This window comes from Neofelis nebulosa, chromosome 2 (genome assembly GCF_028018385.1).
Source record: "Neofelis nebulosa isolate mNeoNeb1 chromosome 2, mNeoNeb1.pri, whole genome shotgun sequence".
Lineage (NCBI taxonomy): Eukaryota > Metazoa > Chordata > Mammalia > Carnivora > Felidae > Neofelis > Neofelis nebulosa.
Genome location: NC_080783.1, coordinates 157,687,588 through 157,714,401, shown reverse-complemented (window position 1 = coordinate 157,714,401; position 26,814 = coordinate 157,687,588). Strand labels below are relative to the sequence as shown.

The 26,814-nt window shown below is 36.5% G+C and overlaps 1 protein-coding gene across 1 annotated transcript in view; it reads right to left on the bottom strand.

The window, feature by feature from the left end:
• Positions 1-831: 831 nt before the first annotated feature.
• The window catches only part of PIGK (phosphatidylinositol glycan anchor biosynthesis class K), a 125,520-nt gene continuing 99,537 nt past the window's right edge, over positions 832-26,814 (bottom strand). Inside the window, exon 11 of the mRNA XM_058716929.1 lies at positions 832-4,345. Coding sequence (XP_058572912.1) covers positions 4,229-4,345 — 117 coding nt within the window. The 3' untranslated portion in view covers positions 832-4,228. The remainder of the gene's footprint in view (positions 4,346-26,814) is intronic.

Here is a 26,814-nt window from a genome sequence, read left to right as displayed (position 1 = left end):
CCTTCCTTTCTTCCTATGTTTATTTATTTATTTTGAGACAGAGAGTGCACACAATTGTGTGAGCGGAGAGAGGCAGAGAGAGAGAGAGAGAGAGAGAGAGAGAGAGAGAGAGAGAATCCCAAGCAGGCTCCATGCCGTCAGCAGGAGGCCTGACATGGGGCTCAATCTCACAAACCATGAGATCATAACCTGAGTCAAAATCTAGAGTCAGACGTTTAACCAAATGAGCCACCTAGGTGCCCCTACTTTTAAAAAATTTATTTAAGTAAACTCTATACCCCATGTGGGGCTCAAACTCATAACCCCCAGATCAAGAGTCACATGCTCTCTGACTGAGCCAGGCAGGTGCCCCGCTAGAGATGTATTCCTAACAAAGTGAACAGACCATAGAGAGAGTTAAACACAAGTAAAAAGTAAGGCTCAGGGAAGAGAAGGGAACAGGTCAGTCTAGGCGTACCATGGCCAATGTTCTTTAGAGTGACCTCTGGGCTTGAGTGGAGGGTAAGAACTAAGTGGAAGTTAAGAGCTAGGTAGCCTCCTGCCCAGCACAGAAAGGGTGAAATTCTCCTGTGTTCGGCATTGTATGATGTGTTTCACATTTATGACCTTACTTAATGACTCTTGGGAAAGTGTCCTACATTGCTCCCGCCAGCTGTCCCTGAAACTAGCACAGTCAGTGTATCAGATGAACATGAGTCACATCACGTGAGCCCCACCTGCTCGACCCTATGACTGGGTATTCCACGGGCAAGTCTGGAATTCCTCTGGGGTCTCTGAGGCTGCAGGCAGCCCAGATGAAACAGTAAGCACTTCTGTATGACAGTCACCACCTTTCGATGTTTCAAGTAAGTGAATTTTTAATTTTTAACCGGTGTCTTGGTCACACCCTCATCTACATCAATCCCATATTCAAGGTCTACACAGTTAAAATAAACCAAATACTTTATAGCACAGTTCCAAAACCAAAACATTTCTGCATTAAGAAAAAAAAAAAAAAAAAAGACTGGTTGCTACCAAGGTGTACTGGCCACCAATTGAAAGACTTTCATATTTACACAGCAAGTGCGTGTGCAGACAGGGCAGGCAGCAACAGAAGGGCGACACCGGAGAGCACTTTCCTTGTGGCAAAGGCTGGCGGGAAAAGGATGAAGTAATGAGGCTGATTTCATAAAGCCAAAATGGATGCTGATCTCATTATTTTATAGCCATACCTTGTGGTATGTTTATAAAATATTTCTTTCACAAGTTAAAAGAGAATCTGCTACAGATGGATTTAATTTTGGTAAAATCAATGGAAAAAGTTCTATGTTAATGCAACATTTGTTGTAAAGATTCCAGAAACACACAAGTCAAAGTTTCAAATTATGATTCCCACAGTAACTGTAACTCTGCTATGCAACATACATAATGGAAGAAATGTTATCAACATATACCATAGGAGAAAGTACTCAGTAAGCAGAAACAAGCTGAAATATGCTTGTTGTGGGAATCATCATTTCCAACTAGCTGAGGATATATAAAAATTGAAACCATAAATGCATGCATTATTTTATGTATTTAATTCCAATTTTTCTTGATCCAATTTAATCAGCTTTGCATCCAAACTACATTTCCCTTTCATAAACTGCAAATGAATGTCTTTCATAATTTTAAAATCCGCATCATTTGGTTTTTTTCTCACGCAGGCTGCCTTTGCAGAATGGCATCATCATATCCTGTCCCTCCCCTAAAAGGTCAGGCCATGTCTGCTGGGACTCATTTATCTACACTTCCTTTTCTCCCTGAAGACACCAGGGACAGGGGGAAAAAAAATACCAAAGAGAACAAGAATCACATTAAGTAGCTTAGACAGGTAAATAAGTTCAACAGAAAGAGGGACGGTGGCATCATTAACTTCCCTGCTGGCATCTTCTGAGCACAAATAAAGAAAACAGTACCGCCACATATTTACAGTTTCAGAAGTGTTTAGTCATAACATTATCTCATCTGATTCTCACAACAACGCTGTGAGAAAGACAAAAAGAAAACTCCTTTCGGTTGTTCAGCTCTTTGTGACTCCAGCAGAATATATTTAAGGATGCGCTTTTAAGGTATAATTTAAAGTCTGGACTATTTAATTGCACTTACGATATTACCCACTTACCACATGCAGAGGATTTACTTATTATTGAAAGCAGAATATACTTTATGTAAAAAGATTATGGTTATGAGCTAAACATTTAACAGTTTAAGCTTTCTAACTGTATTCTGAACATTCAATAATGAAACAGAAAGAAATAACTGCCCTTAGAAACTCTGCCTGGGCAAAATTAATCCTGTATATTATATCCAGTATTACATTTTCCAGTTTGGTTTTAACTAAGAAGGGCACCTTCTACTGCCTCTAAAGAGGAAGGCTGTTACTTCCCAGCAGTCTGTACCATTGGGGTAGGTTTCATTATATTCAAATTCAATTGCTTTGACTCAAGATCAGTCATATTTCCTTTTGACGCGAAGCAGCTTGATCCCACCAAGTGTTCAAGACCTTGCGTAAGTGTTTGCAGGGTGCCATGGTCAACCTTTTCTCTCTCTCTGCTACTGTGCTCTGGCTAGTCTAGTGTAAGTTTGTTTTTCCCCCTCCCTATGGACAAAAGGATACCTCTCCATTTATTCAGATACAAATTCTCCCTCTTCATTTACCTAGTACACCAATAAAAAGATCAATTAAAATGAAGGTTCAGAGCAAAGCAAATGCCTCATTACTAAGCAAAAAACCTTAATATAATTTGTTCTAACCTGAGAGGTAACAGTGTATCCTTTGCCTGTGAAAAGTATGACCATTTTGCATGTAACTAAAGTGTAACATTTTAAGTGTTAAAAGGAAAGCAAATCCTAAGGAATATTAATTTTAGGAGGTTTCATTGTGGGGAAAGAGTTCTTTTTAATGTTACCTATAATTATAAACAAGATCTTTGCAATTAATAAAGATAAAGATCTGGGTAAAACAGATGAAATACAAGAAGGTATCCTGTGGGACACGAATACTTAACTTTCATGGTTTTTACCCCCCATATGCAAAAAAATAGTCTCTGCGGCTGATGGCAAAACACAATCTCAAAACTATTTCCAGTTATGAGACAGACAGGAAGATGGCTTGTAAGCTAAAAAATCAGTGATGAAGATATGAGCTCTTGCATCTTCACAGAGATCAGAAAAGGGGTCTTCTCTGCCTTTCATGATGCATCAGACAGGAAGGCAGGGAAGTAAGTGTGAATTTTTCATACCGTCCATCCACTCTATGGGATCATCTCAGGAAAAGTACAGAAAGAGCCAGTGGGCAAGGTTTACCTTAAACAGAATTGAAACAATGTCTCTTTCGATATGGAAACTGGAGAGGAGGTAATCAATTGTGGAGTATCACAGAATGGTTAGAAATGAGAAATGATGGGGTTTGTTTCTTTTGAGCAGTCAGCAATATGAAATTCTCAAAAGTCTTAAATTTTCCAGATAAACTGACAGCAAATAAGGTCCCCCAAACCATCAGTACCATAAATGAAGGAACTAATGTTTTAATATTGACTTATAATTAAAGCTTCAGAATTCCATGAATGCTGAGAGTAAAATATTAACGTGGTAAAGAATGAACCAAAGGAAGATTCTGGGAACAAAGTAAGTGGTCCAAGAACAGAAGAACATTAAAAATCTTACTGTACATTCATAGAATGGATACTGTGCAACCATTCACAATGTGTTCTGAAGAACTTTTAAGGGTTGATAACAAATTGTAAAATGAAAAGTAAAGTTACAGAATGATATATTCTATATGATCTCTAATTGGGAAAAAAATATGTATATAGAAAAAAAAGACTAGGAGAACAACACAAAAATACTGACAGAAGCTTACATCTGCTAGTGAAAATGTTATGTCTTCACATTTTTTTTTTTTTTTCTTTTCCAAGTGGAAAGGGAGTAAGATTAGGGGACATTTTTATTTGCAAAAGCAGCTGTTAAGTATACTCTGATCTCTCTGTCCCATCTTTTTAATAACATGCACAACAAAAAAAGTATATTTAGAAGTTGCATTAACAATTATTTTTCTCTAAGTTATCAAATCAGTACTTCATTCAACTTTAGTTTCCCTATACTTTTTACCCAATTCACACAAGAACAACATATTTTTTAAAAATATAATGGCATAAAATCTTATCCACGGTGGTAGTCTTCATGCAGTCTTCTTCATACATCACATCTAGAAAATGAACTTCATATGCTTGATTCCATAAGTTTTGAAGAAAACCATTATAATGAGTGCCCACAATCCCAGAATAAAACCCCCAGGAGGATGCCAATCTTTCAGCTTTGGTTTCTGCAAAACAAAGATGACAGGGTAAATTTAACAACGATGTATAAAGCAAATACTGGTGGAAAACAGAAATTTCATAGGTTGTGTTTTAAGAGGGAGTAATTTAGCCAAATTAAATGTATTAGGATAGCAACAGTGATAAAGAATTCTAACTGGGTAAATATTTCAAAGTGGTTCTTACAAAGATCAGTTTCAAATGACATTTTGTGCCTTCAAAGAGACTTCACTGACCACCCTACCCAGCCATCTCTCTTCACCCAAGCTATGTGGTGGCCTAACAGTCCTTCTCATTTCAAATTTATATATCCATTAGTTTGTTGGTTTTATCTGTTTCTCTATTAGATGATAGCTCTATGAGGGTCATGTTGCTCATATTCCTAGCACCTACCTGCCATAATGCCTGCCATGTAGAAAACATACATATATTATACTGATTAAATCAGTGGAAAAACAAATGCCACTCAATTCCATTTGTTCTGATATTCAACAAATACTTATCTGGGGTCTAATACCTTTAGTTAGATTATGCCCTTGAGACAGAATGCTCTTTACCTCATTCTGCCTGTTTGAAACTCACTAACTGAAATGCCAGCTCCTCCAGATTTTCCCACCCGATATATTCTTTTCTTTGAGCCTATAGTTCTTTCTACACTTACTTCTATTTAGTAATATAATTATCTTTATCGCTTATCTCCTTGCAAACTTCCAGGGGGCAAAATCTGGCTTAGTCCATTTTATATCTCCTTGTCAATTCCCCCACCTCTCAACACCCAACCAAGTGTCTTGTATATTTCTTTGTCCAGCAAGAAAGGGGAGACCAGTCTTCCCCATTTAGTTGTCATTTCAACAGCTACATTATGTCCCTGAAATTGGAGGTCTGTGACTATGATCTTTTTATGAGTTTTACTTCCTGAACTACTAGCCAATATTGTAATGATAGTCATGATATGAGAATCATATGACATGAGGGTCATATTTTAGAGTAGAATAGAGTGAAGAGAAATTGTAGTCTGAAATTTTAATTTGTTCTAGTCACCATGTAAACTAGCCAAGGAAGGCTCATAAATCTCTTAGAGGTATCTGCATCTCACAGTTTGGTTTCCCATACATAACCAAGACTCCTAATGCTCTTCACTCAATCCTAAACTCATCATGTTACAAAAGGAAAGGAGGGAGGCAGGGAAGGAAGGAAGGAAGGAAGGAAGGAAGGAAGGAAGGAAGGAAGGAAGGAAGGCAGGCAAACTCAAAAATAAAACAAGTCAAATCAAGCAGAATTAACCAGTAAAGGCCATGCCAGTAATATGCTGCCACATTCTATAGTAACTTATGTTTATTATCTATGCCCTAAAATACCTGATAGTTGCCTAATGTATACATTATAAACCCATTAAAAGAATTCAAAGGAATATTTTGAGACAATGAAATTTTATTTTTCGTTTAATTTTATAAATGGAGAAGTTACCTATGGAAATGCCTGGTTTTCAATTAGGTGATCTTTCTGAAACTTCTTCCTTCTCTTCTGAAGTTCTCCTCCCTTAGCTTCAGGGACACTCTCACCAGGTTTTTATTCTACTTCTCTAACCATTCCTTTTCAGTCCTCTTTGCTCCTTAAATTCTAGTGTTCTTTAGAGGTCTGCCTTTAGCCATTTATTCTCTCCCTTTATATAATCTCCCTGGGTGACACCTGTACCGTGGTTTTGACCTCTGCCAGCAGGCTTATGATTCACAAATTGATATCACTAACATAGAACTCTATGCTAAACCCTATGTTCACGTACAATTAACAGATATCTTTAGCTGGATATTCTCAAGGATCACAAACTTTACCATAGCCAAGAGCAAATTCATTCCTGAGTCCTTCACCCAGCTCTGTTCTTCCTTCCCTGTTTTCCACCTCTCCATCCACATGAAGGGAATCACCATGTTGCCCAAGTGATAAAGCTAAAAGTCCTTCCTAGCTCCCCTATCTCCCAGACCTTGCCATTTCCATGAGTTACTAATTCTTATAGGTTTTATCCCCATCATATTTGTCCTTTATAAGTCTTCTATTACCACTGCCACTACCTTAGTTCTAGCTCCTATCATTTCTTGTCAGGATCACTGAAATGGTGTCCTAACAGTTTCTCTTCCTCCAAGATGTCCACCTCTTTTCCATCTATCTATTGCTGCTAGACACATCTTCCTAAAATACAAATATATATTTGTATAATATATATATATATACATATATATATGTGTGTGTGTATATATATATATATAAAAGCCTCACATGCATGCGTGTAAGTATTGTTTGTTTTAGGCACACATTACTTTTGTAATTTAAAAAATTAAATAATTTAAAAATGAGGGTTCGGTGTGGTGTGGTTCAAAGAGCATGGGATTTAGAATCAACTGCTTTGGATTCAAAGTTTACTTTTAACACTTAAAGCCTACGTTGCCTTTCAAGCCACTTCTCCACTCTGAATTTCTGAATCTACAAAATGGACATGGTAACACGGACCTCCTAGGAATGAATGAATGCACAATTACTGCAATGATGTGTTTTCTGAACATTTACTCCCTAACTACTCATTCCTACCTAGAAAAGTACTTTTAAGGTAACTTTCTTTTGTGTTTGTTATGAGGAACGCTGTTTGAATCAATCTAATTTTTGTTATTTTAGTTTGTACAAATTTCAATTCAAAATTAATTTGTTAAACTAATAGGAGAAATTCACCGTAATGTTTTCATCTGGATGATAATGCTAGAGTTTTAATCAGCGCCTAATATAAACACAACTGACCATATTGTTTACAGTGGTTATATGCCACATTCACTCTAGGTCTACTCCTACCCCCAACCCACACTCCTTTCAGAAAACTTCCCAAACACAAAAATATTATAATCCAATTTTTCCTCATGTTACTTTCTACTCAAAACTCTGCAATGGTTCTGATCATATGTGAGATGATGATGAAGACAGAAGTTCTTTCCCTCTAGTATCTTTTTTTTTTTTTTTAATTTTTTTTTTTTCAACGTTTTTTATTTATTTTTGGGACAGAGAGAGACAGAGCATGAACAGGGGAGGGGCAGAGAGAGAGGGAGACACAGAATCGGAAACAGGCTCCAGGCTCCGAGCCATCAGCCCAGAGCCTGACGCGGGGCTCGAACTCACAGACCGCAAGATCGTGACCTGGCTGAAGTCGGACGCTTAACCGACTGCGCCACCCAGGCGCCCCTCCCTCTAGTATCTTACAAGATGGTTAAGTCCATTGGTTCTCAAACCATTTCAGATGGCAGAGCTTTTGGAAGTCATGGTGTTCTTTGTGAAACACTATGAAAAGTCTTAATTTAATTCCAGTAGAAAATCTAGATTAGTATAAAGCATAGCTATATTAAAGATAGGTAATACAAATATCACAAGCATGTGACAATGAAAAACAAATGACTGAACTAAACATGATTGACTATGCTTGGTTTTTGTCATGTTTATTTTCTATTAGTCAAATAATTGGTAATCCACACCTCAAGGGTTGAAAACACTAAACCAAAAATTATTTTTCTGTAAATTGGGACAAGATTATCATTATTAGTTATTAGTGGAAGTACATCTTTATTAAACAGTTTGCAAATGTTCCCTGGAAATTCCATTGAAGAGCACTGACCTAGTTGGGGAGATAAGATTCACATTTTTCCTGATAACTAGGAGTCTCTGATTTATACAGTATTTATATTTTTAAATTTTTTTAAAGTTTACTTATTTTTGAGATTTGAGAAAGAGAGAGCACAAGCACGGGAGGGGCAGAGAGAGAGGGAGGCAGAGAATCCCAAGCAGGCTCTGCACTGTCAGCATGAAGCCTGATGAGGGGCTCAAACTCATGAACCATGAGGTAATGACCTAAACTGAAACCAAGAGTCAGATGCTTAACTGACTGAGCCACCAGGCGCCCTATATGGTATTTACACACACACACACACACACACACACACACACACACACACACACACACAGTTTTGTTTGTTTTAAGTAGGCTCCATACCCAATGTGGGGCTTGAACTCACAACCCGGGGATCAAGAGTCAGATACTCTACTGACTAAGCCATCCAGGTGCCCCCAGGTTAATACTTTTAAAAATTTAAATAAATATTGTCAAAATCTGGCATTAAATTCTTAACTATAGAAGAACAGGCTATAATACAGATGATTGTTCCATAAACCAATTTAATGAATTTCAGCACTAAAAGAGTTCAGAGGTATGAACTTTCAAGAGTTCAAAAGTACTGTAACTTTCAGGTGGTATTTAAACCAACTCATGCTTAATAAATAAAAAAAAAAAGTGAATACTATGTAAGCTCTGTGATTTGTTAGAAATTATTAAAATAATAATCAAGTAGTTAATAGCAATCTTAGTTTTGCAGCTGTAGAAACTTTAGTTACTTTCCAATGAGATAGATTCCCTGAGGTCACAGTTGTACCATTAAATCTTAAACTTAATCAGAAACAAGTGCCAGAGAGTAGACAACTACAGCTTCTTTGGAAGTCACCATCATTTCCCCCAAGATTGGTCCAGGCAGCTATTTTGATCTGTTATTCCAAAGACTGGCTCAGAGAATTCTGGAGGCATTGCTTCCTGGTCCTTAATTTTCATTTTGGGATAATAGATGTGTCCCATATTGAGACCACTGATGCCCAGGACAGGACCAGAGAGAATCGCAAAGTGCTAGAGCTTTGAAGATAATAGTGGAGGACTAAGAAATATATGTAATCACTCCAAAATTATAATGGAAATTCTGTATTCACATTATAACACAGTACAGGCTAACCAAAGCAGCAAATCTCAGCCTTTCAAAATGGCTATTTGCAGTTGCTATACCTTTTACTATATACTCATTACATATTTTGATTAATAAAAAATGGCAAATGAATTATTAATTAAATACAACTTGGACTCTTAGCTTAACATGGCATCTGTGTAGAATCCTCCAGTGCAGCTTTTCCATATTCTCAGGGAAATACATGTTAAGACACAGAAAAAGACAAAGCACATCCTACTAAAATTCATTTAACCTCTGATGAGAAACCTCAGATAATTCCACTATTTGAAAGTCTTAGAAACCAGGTCTACAAACAAATTAATAGTGGCCCAGTTTTTTGATTACTACCCACAATGCAAAGGATTGCTCTGCTTGGTGAAACACAGTAATTTCGTCAACTGAAAAGAGGCTTTAGCTCTCTCCCTTTTTCTACCTGCTATTGAAGAGAAATCATGTTTATACAGTAGAAGGATGGCTTTATGAGGCAGCCAGAGTAACGAAACTCATTCCCAACCCTCCCCCACCCCAAGGCAAATCTCTTTATCCATTAAATACAATTGCCAGTAAAGAGGGTGTCAGAAGGTAGAGGGACACTGACAAAAGTTCACTGCATCTAAGAAGTTTCAATATCTACATGAAAAGCTCTGCAGAGAAGGGAAAATACAGGAAAAATCCTTTTAGTAGTACATATTAATACAGTTTTTCCATAGAATTCATTCTTTTATTTATTTTAATTTTTTAACGTTTATTTATTTTTGAGACAGAGAGAGACACAGCATGAATGGGGGAGGGTCAGAGAGAGAGGGAGACACAGAATCTGAAACAGGCTCCAGGCTGAGCAGTCAGCACAGAGCCTGACGCGGGGCTCGAACCCACGGACCGCGAGATCATGACCTGAGCCGAAGTCGGACGCTCAACCGACTGAGCCACCCAGGCGCCCCTAGCATTCATTCTTTTAAAGTGCCCCAAACCAGGTATATGTAGCATGTTAGCAGATGATCCTGGTTTAGTTTAGCAAAACTACCTTGATGATTGCCTGCTAGTCACAGAAAGTATAACAACTTAAGTCTTCGGATGCAGATCTGAGAAGGCATTCAAACCTAAGTAGATAGTGAGAGGCATCCACACACTCTGTTGGCACACACCAACAGCGTTCTAAGAAAAAGGAAAAAAAACACAGTGAAGTCTATGAGTAAAAATACTCCCACACGTGAGAAAGAAACATCCTGAAGGTGCAGAGAACATATCTCTAAGTAAGATTTAATAGGAATGAAAAGATAGTTTTAGAAAAATTTTATTTGGCATGGACTTGAAGATGCACAAGATACTGAAAATAAAAGAATGGTATAAAGAGAAATATTATACAAGATACAAGGATAACAGGATGAGATCAAAAGGGAGCCATATTAAGGACGGCTGGGTGGTTCAGTGGGTTAAACATCCGACTTCAGCTCAGGTCATGATCTCATGGCTCATGAGTTTGACCCCTGCATCAGGCTCTGCACTGACAGCTCAGAGCCTGGAGCCTGCTTCAGATTCTGTGTTTCCCTCTCTCTCTCTGTCCCTTCTTCACTTGTGTTCTCTCTCTCTCTCTCTCTCTCTCAAATAAATAAATAAATAGGAGCAAAATTAAAATCTACATTGATAAGGAAATTAGTGCCCAAAGCATATTTTTAAGTCATTCACCCAACTGTGGCAGACTGATGGCAAAAAATGGCCCAACTCTCCATACTTCCCTTGAATCTATGCCATTTGCAATATGTGGTGTTATATCAACTCTCACCATGAAGTAGAATCTATACCCTTTCTCCATGAATCGGCTGGCTTTGTGACATCTTTTGGCAATAAAACACAAGTAACAGTGTCCTAATTTCAAAGTTAGCCTCAAGAGGCTTTGCTTGCTTCTGCTCTCAAAACTCTGCTACCACGAGAAAAAATGAAGGCAAGTCTTCTGGAGGAAAAGAAGCAAGGCTTCTACCATGTGGAGAAAAACTCAGGTCCCCCAGATAACAACCAGCCAATTCCTAGAAGCAGAACCACCTAACCAACCCAGGACTGACCACAGACTCATAAGGGAACACAGTCGAGAACTGCCCAGCTAAATTTGGCCTAATCTGTCAACCTACAGAACTACGAGCTAAGTAAATGGTTGATATTTTAAGCTACTAAATTTTAGAATGGTTTATTATGCCTCAAAAGCTATGGAATACATCCACTGAGGTGATAATTAATGTGGAAGGAAACACCCTGATCCCTTATTATCATAAGAAAATAAAGTTCCCATCTACATACTTGTGGCTTCAGGTTTCTGCAACAATGGCATAAATAAGAACAGCATAAAGGGCAGCTAATCAACCCCTTGTCCACCATGAACTTTACTTAGGTGGGGGAGGTCTGTCAAGATGATCTCCTCTGAACCTCCTGGAATGAGACATCTAGCCCCCATAACTCATCTAACTTTCAAAAAGGGCTTCAATCAGCATCTGTCGCACCTGAAAAATTATCTAGAGCCAGACTCTGATGAAGCTATCCAGGAAAAATATCGGTCTTCTAGAGGTAAACTTCATGAATGTTCTTTGCACACTCTCCCACATTTAAGGGAGCTGTAGTGATGCTGTTCCAGGTCTCTCTTAAGATCTTCATGGAAAGAAACTGACTCCATTTGCCACCATGCCAGGAACTGCTCTCCAGGAAATGAAGTAGGGGAACCCAGACTAATTCACCCAACTTCCTCCTCTTAACTGCAACCTAGATCTGAAGTCTAGTTCCTTTCCTTTTGAAGTTAGTAATGAGTGTTACCCAGATGTTGCCCCACTGCGGGGGAAATGAACATCTCCCAGGATTCTGATGCACCTTATTCATGTTAAATTTGCAATACAATTAATCTAATCTAGGATAATTAAAGATGTTTTATTTTTAACTATAGTATTTTCTAATATAAAGTTGACCATGTTTTCCCTTAACTATTACTTTAGTTTTCTGTGACAAGAATATCCACTATTTACATTATTAGTTAATATTGCTCTGGAATTTCCAGCCAATCTAGACATAATTTCTAGTAAGGAGAAGTAAATTTTCATTTGCAAATATTATGATTAGATAGCAACTAACTCTAAACTCAACTCATAATTACCAAGAATAAAGAGCTCAGATTTGAGATAAATATAAAAAAGAATACCCTTTCAATATGCTAGCAAAAATGAGTCAAAAAACAGAGCAGAAAAAAATTTCATTCACAACAACAATAAAAAAGCATAAAATAAAAGAAATAGCCATAGCATGAGATGTAAGGTAAACAATCCAAATTACCCTATAAAGATAAGTAAACAGTCCTGAATATCAAAAAGGGTATAATAAAGCTAATTTATAATGTTGTTCTCATGCAAAATACAAAGATCAATAAAACAGGATAGAAAGCAGGCAATCAGCCCAGTAGCCAAGAGGTTAGTACATGTTAAAAGAACTATCATAAATCAGTGGGCAAGAAGATATTCTTACTGGTGCTCTGGATTAACATTTGGAAAAAAAATCAGTTTTATTTCTAGCCCAACACTAGAAACCAAAATACACTTTACATGGTTGAGAATTAGATGTAAAAATATTAGATGTAGAAAAACATTTTTGTTACTTTCCTTTGTAAAGTGGCACCTAAGGGACACATCCTAATGGTAGCTGTTAACAGTACCAGTGCAGAGCAGTGACAGACGAACTCATTGTAGAGAGCTGAACACAGGAGTCCAAGGGCCTGCCGGCAGACTCAGAAAGAGCTTCTTGGAAAAGCTGGGCCTTGAACAACGTGTCACATTTGGGTTGGTGGAGGGAAAATCATGGTGATGAGAAAGGCCAGGCATTGGGGAAGGGGAGAAGGAAGGTGATGTCTACTCTACAAAGGGTGGAGATTTACATCTATTTGTTTCCTGCTGACCCCCCAGGACCCTAGCAATTGGAACCTCTGTTGAAGAATGGATATTCTTTGGGTATAGCAAACATCAAGAGCCAGAAAGATTCATTCTGTGAATGCCCAGTTGTGAGCTGGGATTTGAGACAAGAAGCTTCTAAGAACTTGAGCCAGTGCTCACCCACAGGTGAATGGGGCAAAAAGAGATAAAATGTAGGAAAATCTGCACAGTAAAGGGATTTTCAAATCTAAAGGCAATAAATGAAAATAAAAAAGAAAAGTTGAAAATATCTTCAAAAGAACTTTTTGAAAGATCTGTATTTTGCAAAGTGTAAAAATCAAAAGGGGAACAAATGAGAAAATATGACAGAAAGGGGGATAAATTCAGAATATGAAGATCTCCCCCAAATCAATAAGACACAAAGATTTATCAATAAATGGAATAGGGAAACAAAAATTTTCACAAAATAATTACAAATGGCTAAATAACATAGAAAAATTTCAATCTTCTTGATCTTAAAAACAAATTAAAAATATTAACTATTTCTTCCTCTTTTAAAAATTAAACTAGTAAATGTCTGCAAGGATGGTCAACTTTTAGAAAAATAATTAACATGTCTAGAGGTCTTTAAAATGTTTGTATCTTTTCATTCATAGGAACTGTTCTACTGTAAGCTAGGATCTATATTAAGAAACTCAGAAATGATGGGGTGCCTGGGTGGCTCAGTTGGTTGGACATCTGACTTCAGCTCAGGTCATGATCTCACAGTTCGTGGGTTCACCCCCCCCACCCCCCTCCCCACCCTCCCCCACCCCCAGTGTTTGGGCTCTGGGCTGACAGCTCAGGGCCTGGAGCTGTTTCAGATTCAGTGTCTCCCTCTTCTCTGCCCTTCCCCCACTTGCACTCTGTCTCTCAAAAATAAATAAACGTTAAAAAAAATTTTTTTTAAAGAATCCATTTAGAAGAATCTTCATATATTCATCTTTTCCAAATTAGGAGATGTGCTGCAAGAATACTGTTTAGTACTTGATATCTTACTTTAAGAAAAAGTAACAGGAATGGCATGACAGCAGCATAATATAATAAAGTGCTTTCTCAGTATGTATTTAATAGTACTCCTGGAGTATAACAAGATTGCTATTTTTAAAACAACTATAGGCAATATTTTAGACATTCTGCACTGATTTTCCTTGCAATCAAATGACAGATTGGTATAATTATTGCATTTTGTAGTACAGCTGCACTGAGGTAAGTTCATATTAAAGTATAGCTTATAATTTCATTTGTGTCCATATTAGAACTTCTCATAAAATGACTGATTTTATGTAGTTAAAGTACTCTACTGACTACTATTAAATACACTCCCATTTTTTTTAACCTTTCATAATAACAGCTATAATACAAAGGTGAAAAGCACACATAAAACACTGCAATGTGTCATGAGCAAACACTTAAGAGCTTAAAGGCTACCTATTATTGAAATGCCTAATATTTCAAATTAAAAAGATAGGTAGCTAAGCAACACTGCACTGCCAACTGTGCACAATATTTGGTCTCCCCTTTCATGTTGCTAGGAGAACATTACCGTAGAACTGCAAAATAGTTAACAGAGCAAAGATCTAAGTGCTAAAATTATATAAAAAGAGGAAACCGAGGATTTTCAAAATTGTATATATTTACTAGGACGCAAATGGAAAATTTCCAAGGTTTTGATGACACTCTTTTCTTAAAATTTTCTTAAAATACAATGAGCCCATCAGCTCAGTTAAACTATAGTTCAAAGAAAAAAAAAACACAATATACTGAGGCTACAGTTATAATTTACTTTAGAAAATAGCTGTTTGTTTTCAACTGTTTAATCAGTGGTAGTTTATTAGTATTTCCAGTCTATCTATATCCTGTCTAGAAAATATAATTTGTACTCTTCAAATTATATTAATGGTATAAATTGAACTGTGGTGAGCAGAATTCTAAGACAGCCCCAGATTCCCTCTCCCTGGTATACACTCCCTGTATAATCCCTTCTCCTTGAGTGCGGACAGAGCTGTAAATCTGATGGGATATCTCTTCTGTGATTAGGTTACATTATATAGCAAAGATGAAGGGATTCTGAAGATATGACTAGGGTCCGTAATCAGTTGACTTTCAGTTAATAAAAAAGGAGATTATCTTGGGGGGGAGGGGTTGACCTAATTAGGTGAGCCCTTTAAAAGAGAGTCTGTACAGGGGCGCCTGGGTGGCTCAGTCAGTTGAGAGGCCGACTTCGGCTCAGGTCATGATCTCGCAGTCTGTGTGGGTTTGAGCCCCACGTCGGGGTCTGTGCTGACAGGTCGGAGCCTGGAGACTGTTTCAGATTCTGTGTCTCCCTCTCTCTCTGCTCCTCCCCCGCTTGCACTCTGTCTCTCTCTGTCTCTCAAAAATGAATAAACATTAAAAAAAAATTTTTTTTAAAGAGAGTCTATACATCAAGAGACAGAAGTCAAAGAGACAGATAATATTAGAAGCAGCCGAGATGCTCTCCTGTTGCTCTTGAATAGTCAAACAGCCAATTGTAGAGTGGGCCACAGGCAGGGAAAGCAAGCAGCCTCTCTGGGAGGTGAGGGCCTCAGTCAGCCCTACAACCATGGGAAACTGAATTCTGCCAATTACCAGTAAACTTGGAAGAGGACCCTGAGCCTCAGATGATACTGCCATCCTGGTTGACACCTTAATCAAAAATATACTGCATGGAATTAAACACCATGGAAGAACTAGCAGAGAACTGTTAAGATAGCAACAGAAATTATTCAAAATGAAGCACAGAAAGAAAAAGGGCAGGAAAAATAAAAAGAGCATAAGTGAGCTGTGGCACCGTATCAAGCAGGATCCCATTTGTGCAACTGGAGTCCCAAGTGGGAAGGGAGAAAAATATCTAAGACAAATAGTGACTGAAATATTTCCAAACTTCGTAAAAACTATAAGCCACCAAATCCACAAAACTCAAAACTAAGCATAAGAAACATGGGAAAACCACACAAGGAACATCATAATCATATCAAAATCATTGCTGCTTTTATATTACACCAAAGTTGAGTAGTTGCAACAAAGGCCAGATGACCTACAAGGCTAAAATATTTAAAAAAATTTTTTTTAATGTTTATTTATTTTTGACAGAGAGAGAGAGAGAGAGAGAGAGACAGAGACAGAGCATGAGCAGGGGAGGGGCAGAGATAGAGGTATACACAGAATCCGAAGCAGGCTCTAGGCTCTGAGATGTCAGCACAGAGCCTGACGCAGGGCTCGAACTCACAGACCATGAGATCATTACCTGCGCCGAAGTTGGATGCTTAACCCACTGAGCCACCCAGGCCCCCCCAACAAACCTAAAATATTTACTACCTAACCCTTTAAGAAAAATGTACAGAGGAAGAAAGAATGATTGAGATGTGTTGTGACACCATGGAGGCCAAAAGATAATGGAAAGACATTTTAAGTGCTAAAAGAAATTGACTGTTAACCTAGAATTCTAGGGAAATGTACCAAGTGAAAAAAATCTTTCAATGATGGTGAAATAAAGCATTTTTTCGTAAAACAAAAGTTTTGTGAATTCAACAAACCTATACTACAGGGTAGTATATACCAAATACTTATATTACAAAAGGTATACCTATCACAGATTTATACTAGGAGAAATGTTAAGAGAAGTTCTTCAGGCAGAAGGAAAGTTACATCATATAGAAACACACACTTACACAAGGAATCCAGGGAGGGACAGACTGATAAATAAGTAGATAAATATAAAAATATTTTTCCTTGTTTTCATGTTTCTTTAAAAGATAATTGACTATTTTAAGCAATAAGGATAATAATGTATTACAGGGATCATAACACATGTAGAATTAAAACATACAAAAAGAATAACACAAAGGATGGAAGGGAGGCATTAAGAATATATCATTATAAAGTACTGATGCTAAACATGAATTAAATAATATTTAAAGAGATTGTAATATATTAAAGATGTACATATTATACATCAAGCAACAACAGCAACAAAGTAGATTCACTAAAGTGGAGATAAAGTGGGATCATATAAATACTCAATACAAAAAAAGGCAGGAAAAGCAGGAAAAGGAAATAAAAACAGATGGAACAAATAGAAAACAAATAGCAATATGGTAGATTTAAATCCAACCAGAATTCAATTCAATTCAACTACTGATAATTACATTAAGTGAAAGGATCTTAACACACCAATTAAAAGGAAAAGATTGTCAGGATGAATAAAAACATAAAACAATAATATTCTGCCTATAAGAAACATACTTTAAGACACATATTGAAAGCAAACAAATGGAAAAACATACCATGGAAAGAGAAAGCTGGGCAGGATATATTAATGCTAGAACAAAGCAGACTTTAGAACAAGGGATATGACTGGGATAAAAAAGAACATCTCATACTGATAAACAGATTGATTCATCAAAAAGACACATGAATTCTAAATGTATATGAACTTCCAAAATGGATAAAGGACCTGAATGTGAGACAGGAAACCATCAAAACCTTAGAGGAGAAAGCAGGAAAAGACCTCTCTGACCTCAGCCGTAGCAATCTCTTACTCGGCACATCCCCAAAGGCAAGGGAATTAAAAGCAAAAGTGAATTACTGGGACCTTATGAAGATAAAAAGCTTCTGCACAGCAAAGGAAGCAACCAACAAAACTAAAAGGCAACCAACGGAATGGGAAAAGATATTTGCAAATGACACATCGGACAAAGGGCTAGTATCCAAAATCTATAAAGAGCTCATCAAACTCCACACCCGAAAAACAAATAACCCAGTGAAGAAATGGGCAGAAAACATGAATAGACACTTCTCTAAAGAAGACATCCGGATGGCCAACAGGCACATGAAAAGATGTTCAACGTCGCTCCTCATCAGGGAAATACAAATCAAAACCACACTCAGATACCACCTCACGCCAGTCAGAGTGGCCAAAATGAAGAAATCAGGAGACTATAGATGCTGGAGAGGATGTGGAGAGACAGGAACCCTCTTGCACTGTTGGTGGGAATGCAAATTGGTGCAGCCGCTCTGGAAAGCAGTGTGGAGGTTCCTCAGAAAATTAAAAATAGACCTACCCTATGACCCAGCAATAGCACTGCTAGGAATTTATCCAAGGGATACAGGAGTACTGATGCATAGGGGCACTTGTACCCCAATGTTTATAGCAGCACTCTCAACAATAGCCAAATTATGGAAAGAGCCTAAATGTCCATCAACTGATGAATGGATAAAGAAATTGTGGTTTATATACACAATGGAATACTACGTGGCAATGAGAAAAAATGAAATATGGCCTTTTGTAGCAACGTGGATGGAACTGGAGAGTGTGATGCTAAGTGAAATAAGCCATACAGAGAAAGACAGATACCATATGGTTTCACTCTTATGTGGATCCTGAGAAACGTAACAGAAACCCATGGGGGAGGGGAAGGGAAAAAAAAAAAAAAAAAAAGAGGTTAGAGTGGGAGAGAGCCAAAGCATAAGAGACTGTTAAAAACTGAGAACAAACTGAGGGTTGATGGGGGGTGGGAGGGAGGGCAGGGTGGGTGATGGGTATTGAGGAGGGCACCTTTTGGGATGAGCACTGGGTGTTGTATGGAAACCAATTTGACAGTAAATTTCATATATTAAAAAATAAATAAATAAATAAATAATAAATAAATAAAAAAAAATAAATGTATATGAACTTCAACAGAACTTCAAATACACAAAGCAAAAAACTGACAGAAAAGGAAAAATTATAATTGTACATTTCAGCACAATCTCAGAATTAATAAGTTTAAAAACTCAGTAAGACTATAGAAAACTTGAACATTATCAACCAATCTGATGCAGTTGATATTATTTAGAATAACAATAGAATATATATTCTTTACAAGTACACATAAAACATTCACCATGACAGGTCAAATTCTGATCTATAACACAAGTCTCAATGAATTTTAAAGGACTGAAATCATACAAAGTATTCTACACAGTGGAATTAAATTAGAAATCTATAACAGAAAAGGTATTTGTAAAATCCTCAAACACTTAGAAATTAAATACATTTCTAAGTAAACCAAGAAGAAATCACAAAGGAAGTTAGAAATTATACTGAACTGAATGAAAATGAAAATACATTTCAAAATATGTGGGAGGTACATGAAGCATGCTTACAGAGATATGTACAACTTTAAATGTTTATATTAAAAAAGAAGAAATTTCTAAAATCAGTAATCTAAAATGCTACCTGAAGACACTAGAAAAAGAGCAAATAAAACCAAAAGTAACCAGACAAAAGAAAAAAGTAGAATTCAATAAAAGTGAAACAAAAAGATAGAGAAAAGTATCTATAACCAAAAGTGCTTCTTTGAAAGTTCAATAAAATTGGTAAAACTTCTGGAAAAACTGATTAAAATAAAAAAGGACAGAAGAATCAAAGAGGGGACATGATTACAGATGACGCAGACATTCAAAAGATAGTAAGAGCATATAAAAATAACTTTATGGCAATAAATTTGACAGGCCTTGAGAGATACAAACTACCATCTAATCTAGTTTTAAGCCAGACAATAAAACAGATATGTGTTTCTGTAAAGTTCACACATATTTTCATATTACTAATGGATCTGGAAAGGGGGGGGGGGGGCTCAGTCTAGAAAGAGGAAAGGGCTTTCCAGAGTATAAAACAAAAGGGATCTGTCCACTAAGGATGCCTATGGAATAACCCAAGAGGGTCGAGTGGAAACTGCAGGTAATAATGCTTAATACTTTTTAAATGTTCTCTACATGCCATGCGTGTATTATTTTATTTATTTATTTAATGTTTATTAATTTTTCAGAGTGGGGGAGGGGCAGAGAGAGGGACAGGGGATCAGAAGTGGGCTCTGCAATGACAGCAGTGAGCCTGATGCAGGGCTCAAATTCACGCACAGCGAAATCATGGCCTGAGTTGAAGTGGGACGCTCAACTGACTCAGCCAATCAGGCGCCCCAGCCATGCATATTTTTTAAAGAATTTTAAAAGCATTGCCTTTTAAAGGCAATAATGATAGATAATATTATCACCCTGCTCTATAGATGAGGAAAAGGTTTCCTTTTTCTGTAAAGGGCCAGAAAGTAAATATTTTAGGCTTTTCAAGCCATATAATCTGTTGTAAGTACTCAACTCTGCCTCATTAACTCTACCTCCTAGTACAAAATTAGCTGTAGATAATATGTAAACAAATGGATTTACCTGTGTTCCAATAAAACTTTATTTACAAAAACAGGTGGCAGGCTGGATTTTATCTTCAGGCCATGGTTTGCCAACCCATGCTCTAGAGAATGGTTGTCAATGGGTTCAGGACATGCCACCCCAAAATAAGCTACTTTAGCATATTGATTATTTTGAACTGAAGGTACTTGAGAAACACCAGAGGCAGGAAGGGCTCTCTGATCTTCGCCTTTCTACCTAAAAGCCGATCAAAAAATTTCTCACGAGAAAGGTGCTCTTATTGTTCCAGGAAGACAACATTCTTATCACTGGAAACCAGGAGTCAACACCAAAATGACTCTATAAAAACCAACCTACTAAAATAGCCCTTATCTTCCATTAGTTTTCCTCATGTATTTCCTAGTCATTTTCCCACAATTTACTGCCCCTATTCCAAGCCCCTTTGTCTCATCACTTCTTCATAAAAGTAGTGTTTCTTTATTAAAATATATAAGCTCATAGTCCTGCCTCTTTGGGTATTCACTTTCCTTATGAAGTCCCCCATGTGCACATAAAAATACTAAATAAAATTTGTATGTTTTTCTCTTGTTCAACTGTCTTATGTCTCATGTCAAGCCCAGCCACACAACTTAAGAGAGTGGAAGAAAGATTTTCTAACTAACTGTATAGTGACTTTCTTTTAGTGTTGTGTTAATCTGTCCTTAACTTGACAATCTTTTTGTGGGATGTCATCTAAGAGATGAAAGCATTGGTGGGTTTTTAAAAGTCACATCTTTTGACACTGAGGTAATATGATTCTGTGAAAACAGTGAGAAATCAGTATACTCTTACATTATTTTATGATTTCAAACCATCAGGAAAATTTTCTCTGATGTGAAAAATGTCAATGACTTATTACATTATGACCTATTACAACTTACTTCACCTGAAAATCCAAAAAGTACACTTAAATTATATTTTATGCTGTACAAAAAAAAAGCAAAAACCCCACTAATATACCAATAATCAATAATGCTTGCTTCTAGTTGTATAACTATTTCTAAATGGGTAAATAGTTAAGAAAAAAATAAGATAACAGGCTTTTGTTACTTTCTTAAGAAAAAATTAAAGTCCAACTCCTTGTTTTTAGGCAGTATTTTTATAACTTTTTAAATGTGAGTCTCCCAAGAGAATCATCAAAATGCTTTTAAGTGTTAAGGTCTGAGCATCGACATCTTCTCTTTTGAAATATATAGTTTAAAGAACAAATTAGGAAGCCTCCTCTGTGCTTAAGTGCAGTCATTCTTCAGAGAAAAAAAAATTAATTTCAGTTAATTTTTTGCAAAACCTGTGCTTATTCCTAAAAAGACTTTAAACTTTCTTTTAAAATAAATTATCTAAAGTTTGAGAAAGGATATTTAAAAAAAGTAGTCACTTTTAGTCATGACAGTCATTACAAAATTGTTTAACGTATATGTATAACAAAAACAAGTCTTAAAATTGTTTTTCCCATACTCTGCTTGTAATGATCTTTCCCATGGATAAAGTCCCTCTATATGGTTTAATCAATGACAATACTCTCAAACAGCCCTTTTCTACTTCTATAGTGGTTGAAAATAGCAGGCTAAGGTTTATAGTCTATTATAATCATTAATTTATTTTATTGTTGGCAGAAATAGCCAACTGAGATGTGCCAAGGAAAGAATTAATATAAGAAGTCTGAAAACTCTTAAAAATAAGTTGTTAAAGTATCAGTTAAATCCACTGTATCAGAGACTTAAACAATTTTAGGTATAGTAAACACAGCTATTTACCAGGATAAAAATTTTAATTAGTGTCTAACATAACTGTTTATAATTATTATATATCTCTCTAGCAATGTTATAGGTTTAATAACACTACCTAAAAGTAAACAGGTTTATTCCACAAGATCAAGATGTCTATTGACATTTTTTTTTTTACAAAATTTTTTTTAATGTTTATTTTTAAGAGAGAGAAACAGAGCATGATCAGGGGAGGGGCAGAGAGAGAGAGAGGGAAATACAGAATCTGAAGCAGGCTCCAGGCTGAGCTGTCAGCACAGAGCCTGACGTGGGGCTTGAATTCACAAAACCATGAGATCATGACCTGAGCTGAAGTTAGACACATAATCAATTGAGCCACCCAGGTGCTCCTATGGCATATTTTAAACTAGAAATCTCTTGATCAAAATTAGGAAACATGGATATTACTGTTTTCACAAAGTATTAATAACCTTGGAGATAGAACTGGTAAATAAAAAAGATAACACAGTCAAAATCAAACAATTAAATACGGATCAGGTACTGATACATACACCTGAATGTAGATCAAAATAAAAATCTTTGAAAGGAATGTATGGTAATCCGAAGGTTATCAAAAGCTATAATTGAAATATACTATACTAATTACCCACCAAACATGACTGGTACAGTGAAATGGAAGTTAATCCTGAATGTTAAAAATCTGTAACTAAAGATATGGATCCCTTTAATATAAAACATGACTTTTCTGGCATTCATATATCAGTTTTAAAGTGAATGATAATCTAAACTCCTATCGGGAAGCACATTAAGGTGATTTCAGGTCAATTTAGATGACAGATTAAATAACTCTTACTTAACATTATTTCGATCTGTTGCTGGTCGGCGTCTAACTGCTGCCAAGGGTGTATCATGAAGCTGAAAGGTACTGGATCTCAGCATGTCTATATTCAAACAGCCAGTTTCTAAATCTTTAAGGAAGAGATCCTCTTGGGTTTCATTTTCTTTTTGTTCTATGTTACTTCTAGTACTGCTTTTGGTGGATCCCTGGGTTTAACTGCTATCAAGTTCATTAGGATAGGCATATAACAATGACAGCAACTAGTACAAGCAACAATGTATTTCCCGGACTTTCTTAAAAACTAAAATGTTAACTTACCTTATATTGCACTGTAAATTAAAACCTTCCTATTAGAAGCACAGGATGCATCGGCCATGAGTGATCTGGTCCTACTTTCTTCGTTGTATAATGTACTTTTTCTTCCTTATATAGATCCTTTATCTTAAAAGTTGGTACAAATATATGGCTAAGGAACTAGCCAAGGAGTACATTACTTTTCCATTTCCTGGGGCAGAAAATGGGTATATCACTTCTACTATTGTTTGCCTCAACGCCCAGAAAGTCAGTATTTATTCATTCATCAACAATTCTCTATCAAAGCACACTTATGCCCCTAATATTACGATCTGCATTTAATCCTTAAGACAAATGGAAAATCTAAGAGTACCTCAGAAGCCATGTGATACATTTTGATACAATGGAATATGGAAAATGAAAACAATTTTTATATTAGGCACATTTACAAAATTACAATAAATTTTAAAAGACAAAAACTCAATTGAGAACTGCCATTACGATTATACATGGTGTCTCAATTCAATGAAAATTCACTGTAAACAGATTTTAACAAGTCTTCACTATGTATGCAAAACATTTTAAAGGAAAAATTTAAATTTTATCATTTCTATGAAGAAACACCAAAGAGTATTCTAAAAGCCTTTTGTCTTAGTAACTAAGATGATAAAGCTGTACTAGAAGGAAATAAAGTTAATTATTATCAAGTTCTTAATATTGAAAGCAATACAAAGGGTCAAATGTCTAACATTCATTAGGGACATTTGCTTTCTAAATACTCTGACCTGTGAAAGAAATGTGTGTTTGTTTTTAATTACTGATCGTTTATTTTAGTCGTGCGTAGAAAATTCTCAAGTACTCAAGGTCCACTCATAAAAACTCGAGATTATCGGGGCTCTTTGACACTCATTTTTCTTACAACTTTGAACAAACCACTCTGTTAGACCACCCTCAGTGGTGGGGAACAGATAAAGCATTAGTACAGGCAAACAGTGAATGAATTATATTCCAAATGTCCTTTTTATCATCAGTTTCATGGAAATCGGAAAAGATGTTTTTGAAAAGCATGTTATAAATGGTTGTTAGATGATCAGGATAGGTCACAAAAAGCTATTAAATTCTTAATATTGGTGAACTATCAGAATTAATCCTTCAGACCAGGTGGACCCTCAGATCAGGTGACCACGTAAGACAGACTTTTCTCTTGATTCGAGTGAGTCAACTATAGGTAAATTTTAAGTGAGTAAAACTAACCTTTAGCACCTTCTCCTGTCACTTCTTGTACTCACATCCTTTCAGATTTTTACCCTGTTTCAAGCCCTCATTGAGGAGCCAAGGACAACTGGGGCGGAGAAGGAAATCCAGAACAGAATTGTGAAGGCCAATTTCTAAAGTAAGTAGATATTCATGTGCTTCATATAGTTCATCATATTGAACTATTGATATTTAATTCTTCCAAAATATGGTTTCAACTAACCAAAACAAGCATTACATCTATTGACATCTCATTCATCTCATTCCCTGGGGACAAAGTTCCTTTGTAAGAACTTTACAATGTTCATAGGAGGTACTATAGCGTAGGGGTTAAGAGGAAGGGTTTTGAAGTCAAACAGACCTACATCCAAATTCTGGTTCTGTCACTTACAAGATGGAAGATCTTAGGCAAGTTACTGTTCTGAGCCTCAGTTTGTCTGTGCATAACATGGGAGTGATAACTTTTTCAATGGTACTATCTTCTGATGATAATTACGATTAACTGTAAAATATGTTTTGCACCTACTTGCAGGTGCACAACAAATATGAAAAGAAGCAGAAGAATTTAAGAGATATTTAAGGGATAGAATAAATAGGAATAAAAACCAATATATATGAATGTTGTGGAGGGAGAAGAAGGGATAAAGAGAGAGAGAAGGAGGAAGAGAAGACGAAAGAGAAGGAGGGGGGAGAGACAGAGAGAGAGAGAGAGAGAGAGAGAGAGAGAGAGAGAGAGAAAAGCCCAAGATTTCTGAAGCAACATTACTGCAGATACAGTGGCATCGAGATATAAAACATAATAGAAGAGCCCTTTAGGAAAGGGTGAATTCTGTTCAACAATGTGTTGAAGATCTAGGTGGAGCTGTCATACAGACAATAAGGGACTGTTCTGCAACTCAAGAAGGAGATGAGGCTATTCGGGGGATCACTGGCATATGAATATTCGAAAACCATTACGGTAGATCAAACAGTAGGGAGTTCATGTCCAGTAGGAATTTGTAAAAGTGACAGAATCCTAGAGACAGATCTAGGAAGGGATCAGCAACAGATTTTCAAAGGATGCGATCAGAGACACTGGAGGAAAACCACTATACAGTGATGGTCCAAGGGCAAAGAAAAAAGGTTTCAGAGAGATTAACAGAGGTGAATACCACAAAGAAATCAAAGATGAGGAGGATGTGAAAATTAAGGAATTTTAGTAAACTTTCCAAGAAGAGTCATAGAGCAGCTGCTGAAGTACAAGCAGCACAATAAAGTATCTTGAAAAAGAAAGGGGAATAAGGAAATGAAGAGAGCTAGTTTATTTTTTTTATTGTGATAAACTAAACATAACATAAAGTTTACCAATTTATCCATTTTAGGTGTAGAGTTCAGTGGCACTAAGTACCTTCACACTGTTGTACAGCCATCACCACCATCCAACTCCAGAACTTTTTCATCTTCCCAAACTGAAACTCTTTACCCATTAAACAACACCAGTCTTTCCTCGCTTAGCTCCTAGTGACAACCATCATTCTATTTTCTGTGTCTGAATTTGACCATTATAGGTCCTTCCTGTAAATGGAATCGTACAACATTTGTACTTTTGTGTCTGGCTTACTTTACTTAGCATAACATCTTCAAGGCTCAAGCATGTGCCAGAATTTCCTTCCTTTTTAAGGTTAAATAATATTCCATTGTATGTATATGCCACTTTTTAAAATCTATTTATCGATGGACATTTGGGGTGTTCCAACCTTTTGGCTGTTATGAGTAATGCTACTATAAATCTTGGGATATGAGTATCTGTTAATTTTCTGCTTTAAATTCTTTTGCTTATTATACTCAGAAGTACAACTGCTGGCTCATACAGTAATTATATTAAAATTTTATTTTTTTAATTTGAGAGAGAGACAGAGCACAAATGGGGCACAGCGACAAAGGGAAAGAGAGAGGAAGAATCCCAAGCAGGCTCCCCACTCAGTGCAGAACCCAACACAGGGCTCAATCCCACAACCCTGGGATCTTGACCTGAGCCCAAATCAAGAGTCGGACGCTCAACCGAGCCACCAGGTGCCCCTCTGTTTAAATTTTCAGAGGAACCACCATACTATTTTCCATAGTGGTTGTACCATTTTACATTTCCACTAGCAGTATACAAAGGTTCCAGTTTCTCTACATCCTCATTATTTACTGTATTTCATTTCATTATTTCATTTCATTTCATTTCATTTCATTTCATTTCATTTCATTTCATTTCATTTCATTTCAAACAGCCATCCTAATGGGTATGAAGTATCTCATTGTGGTTCTGACTTTATTTTCCCATTGATTAGTGATGCTGAGCACCTTTTCATGTACATATTGGTCACCTGTATATCTTCTTTGGAGAAACGTCTATTCAAG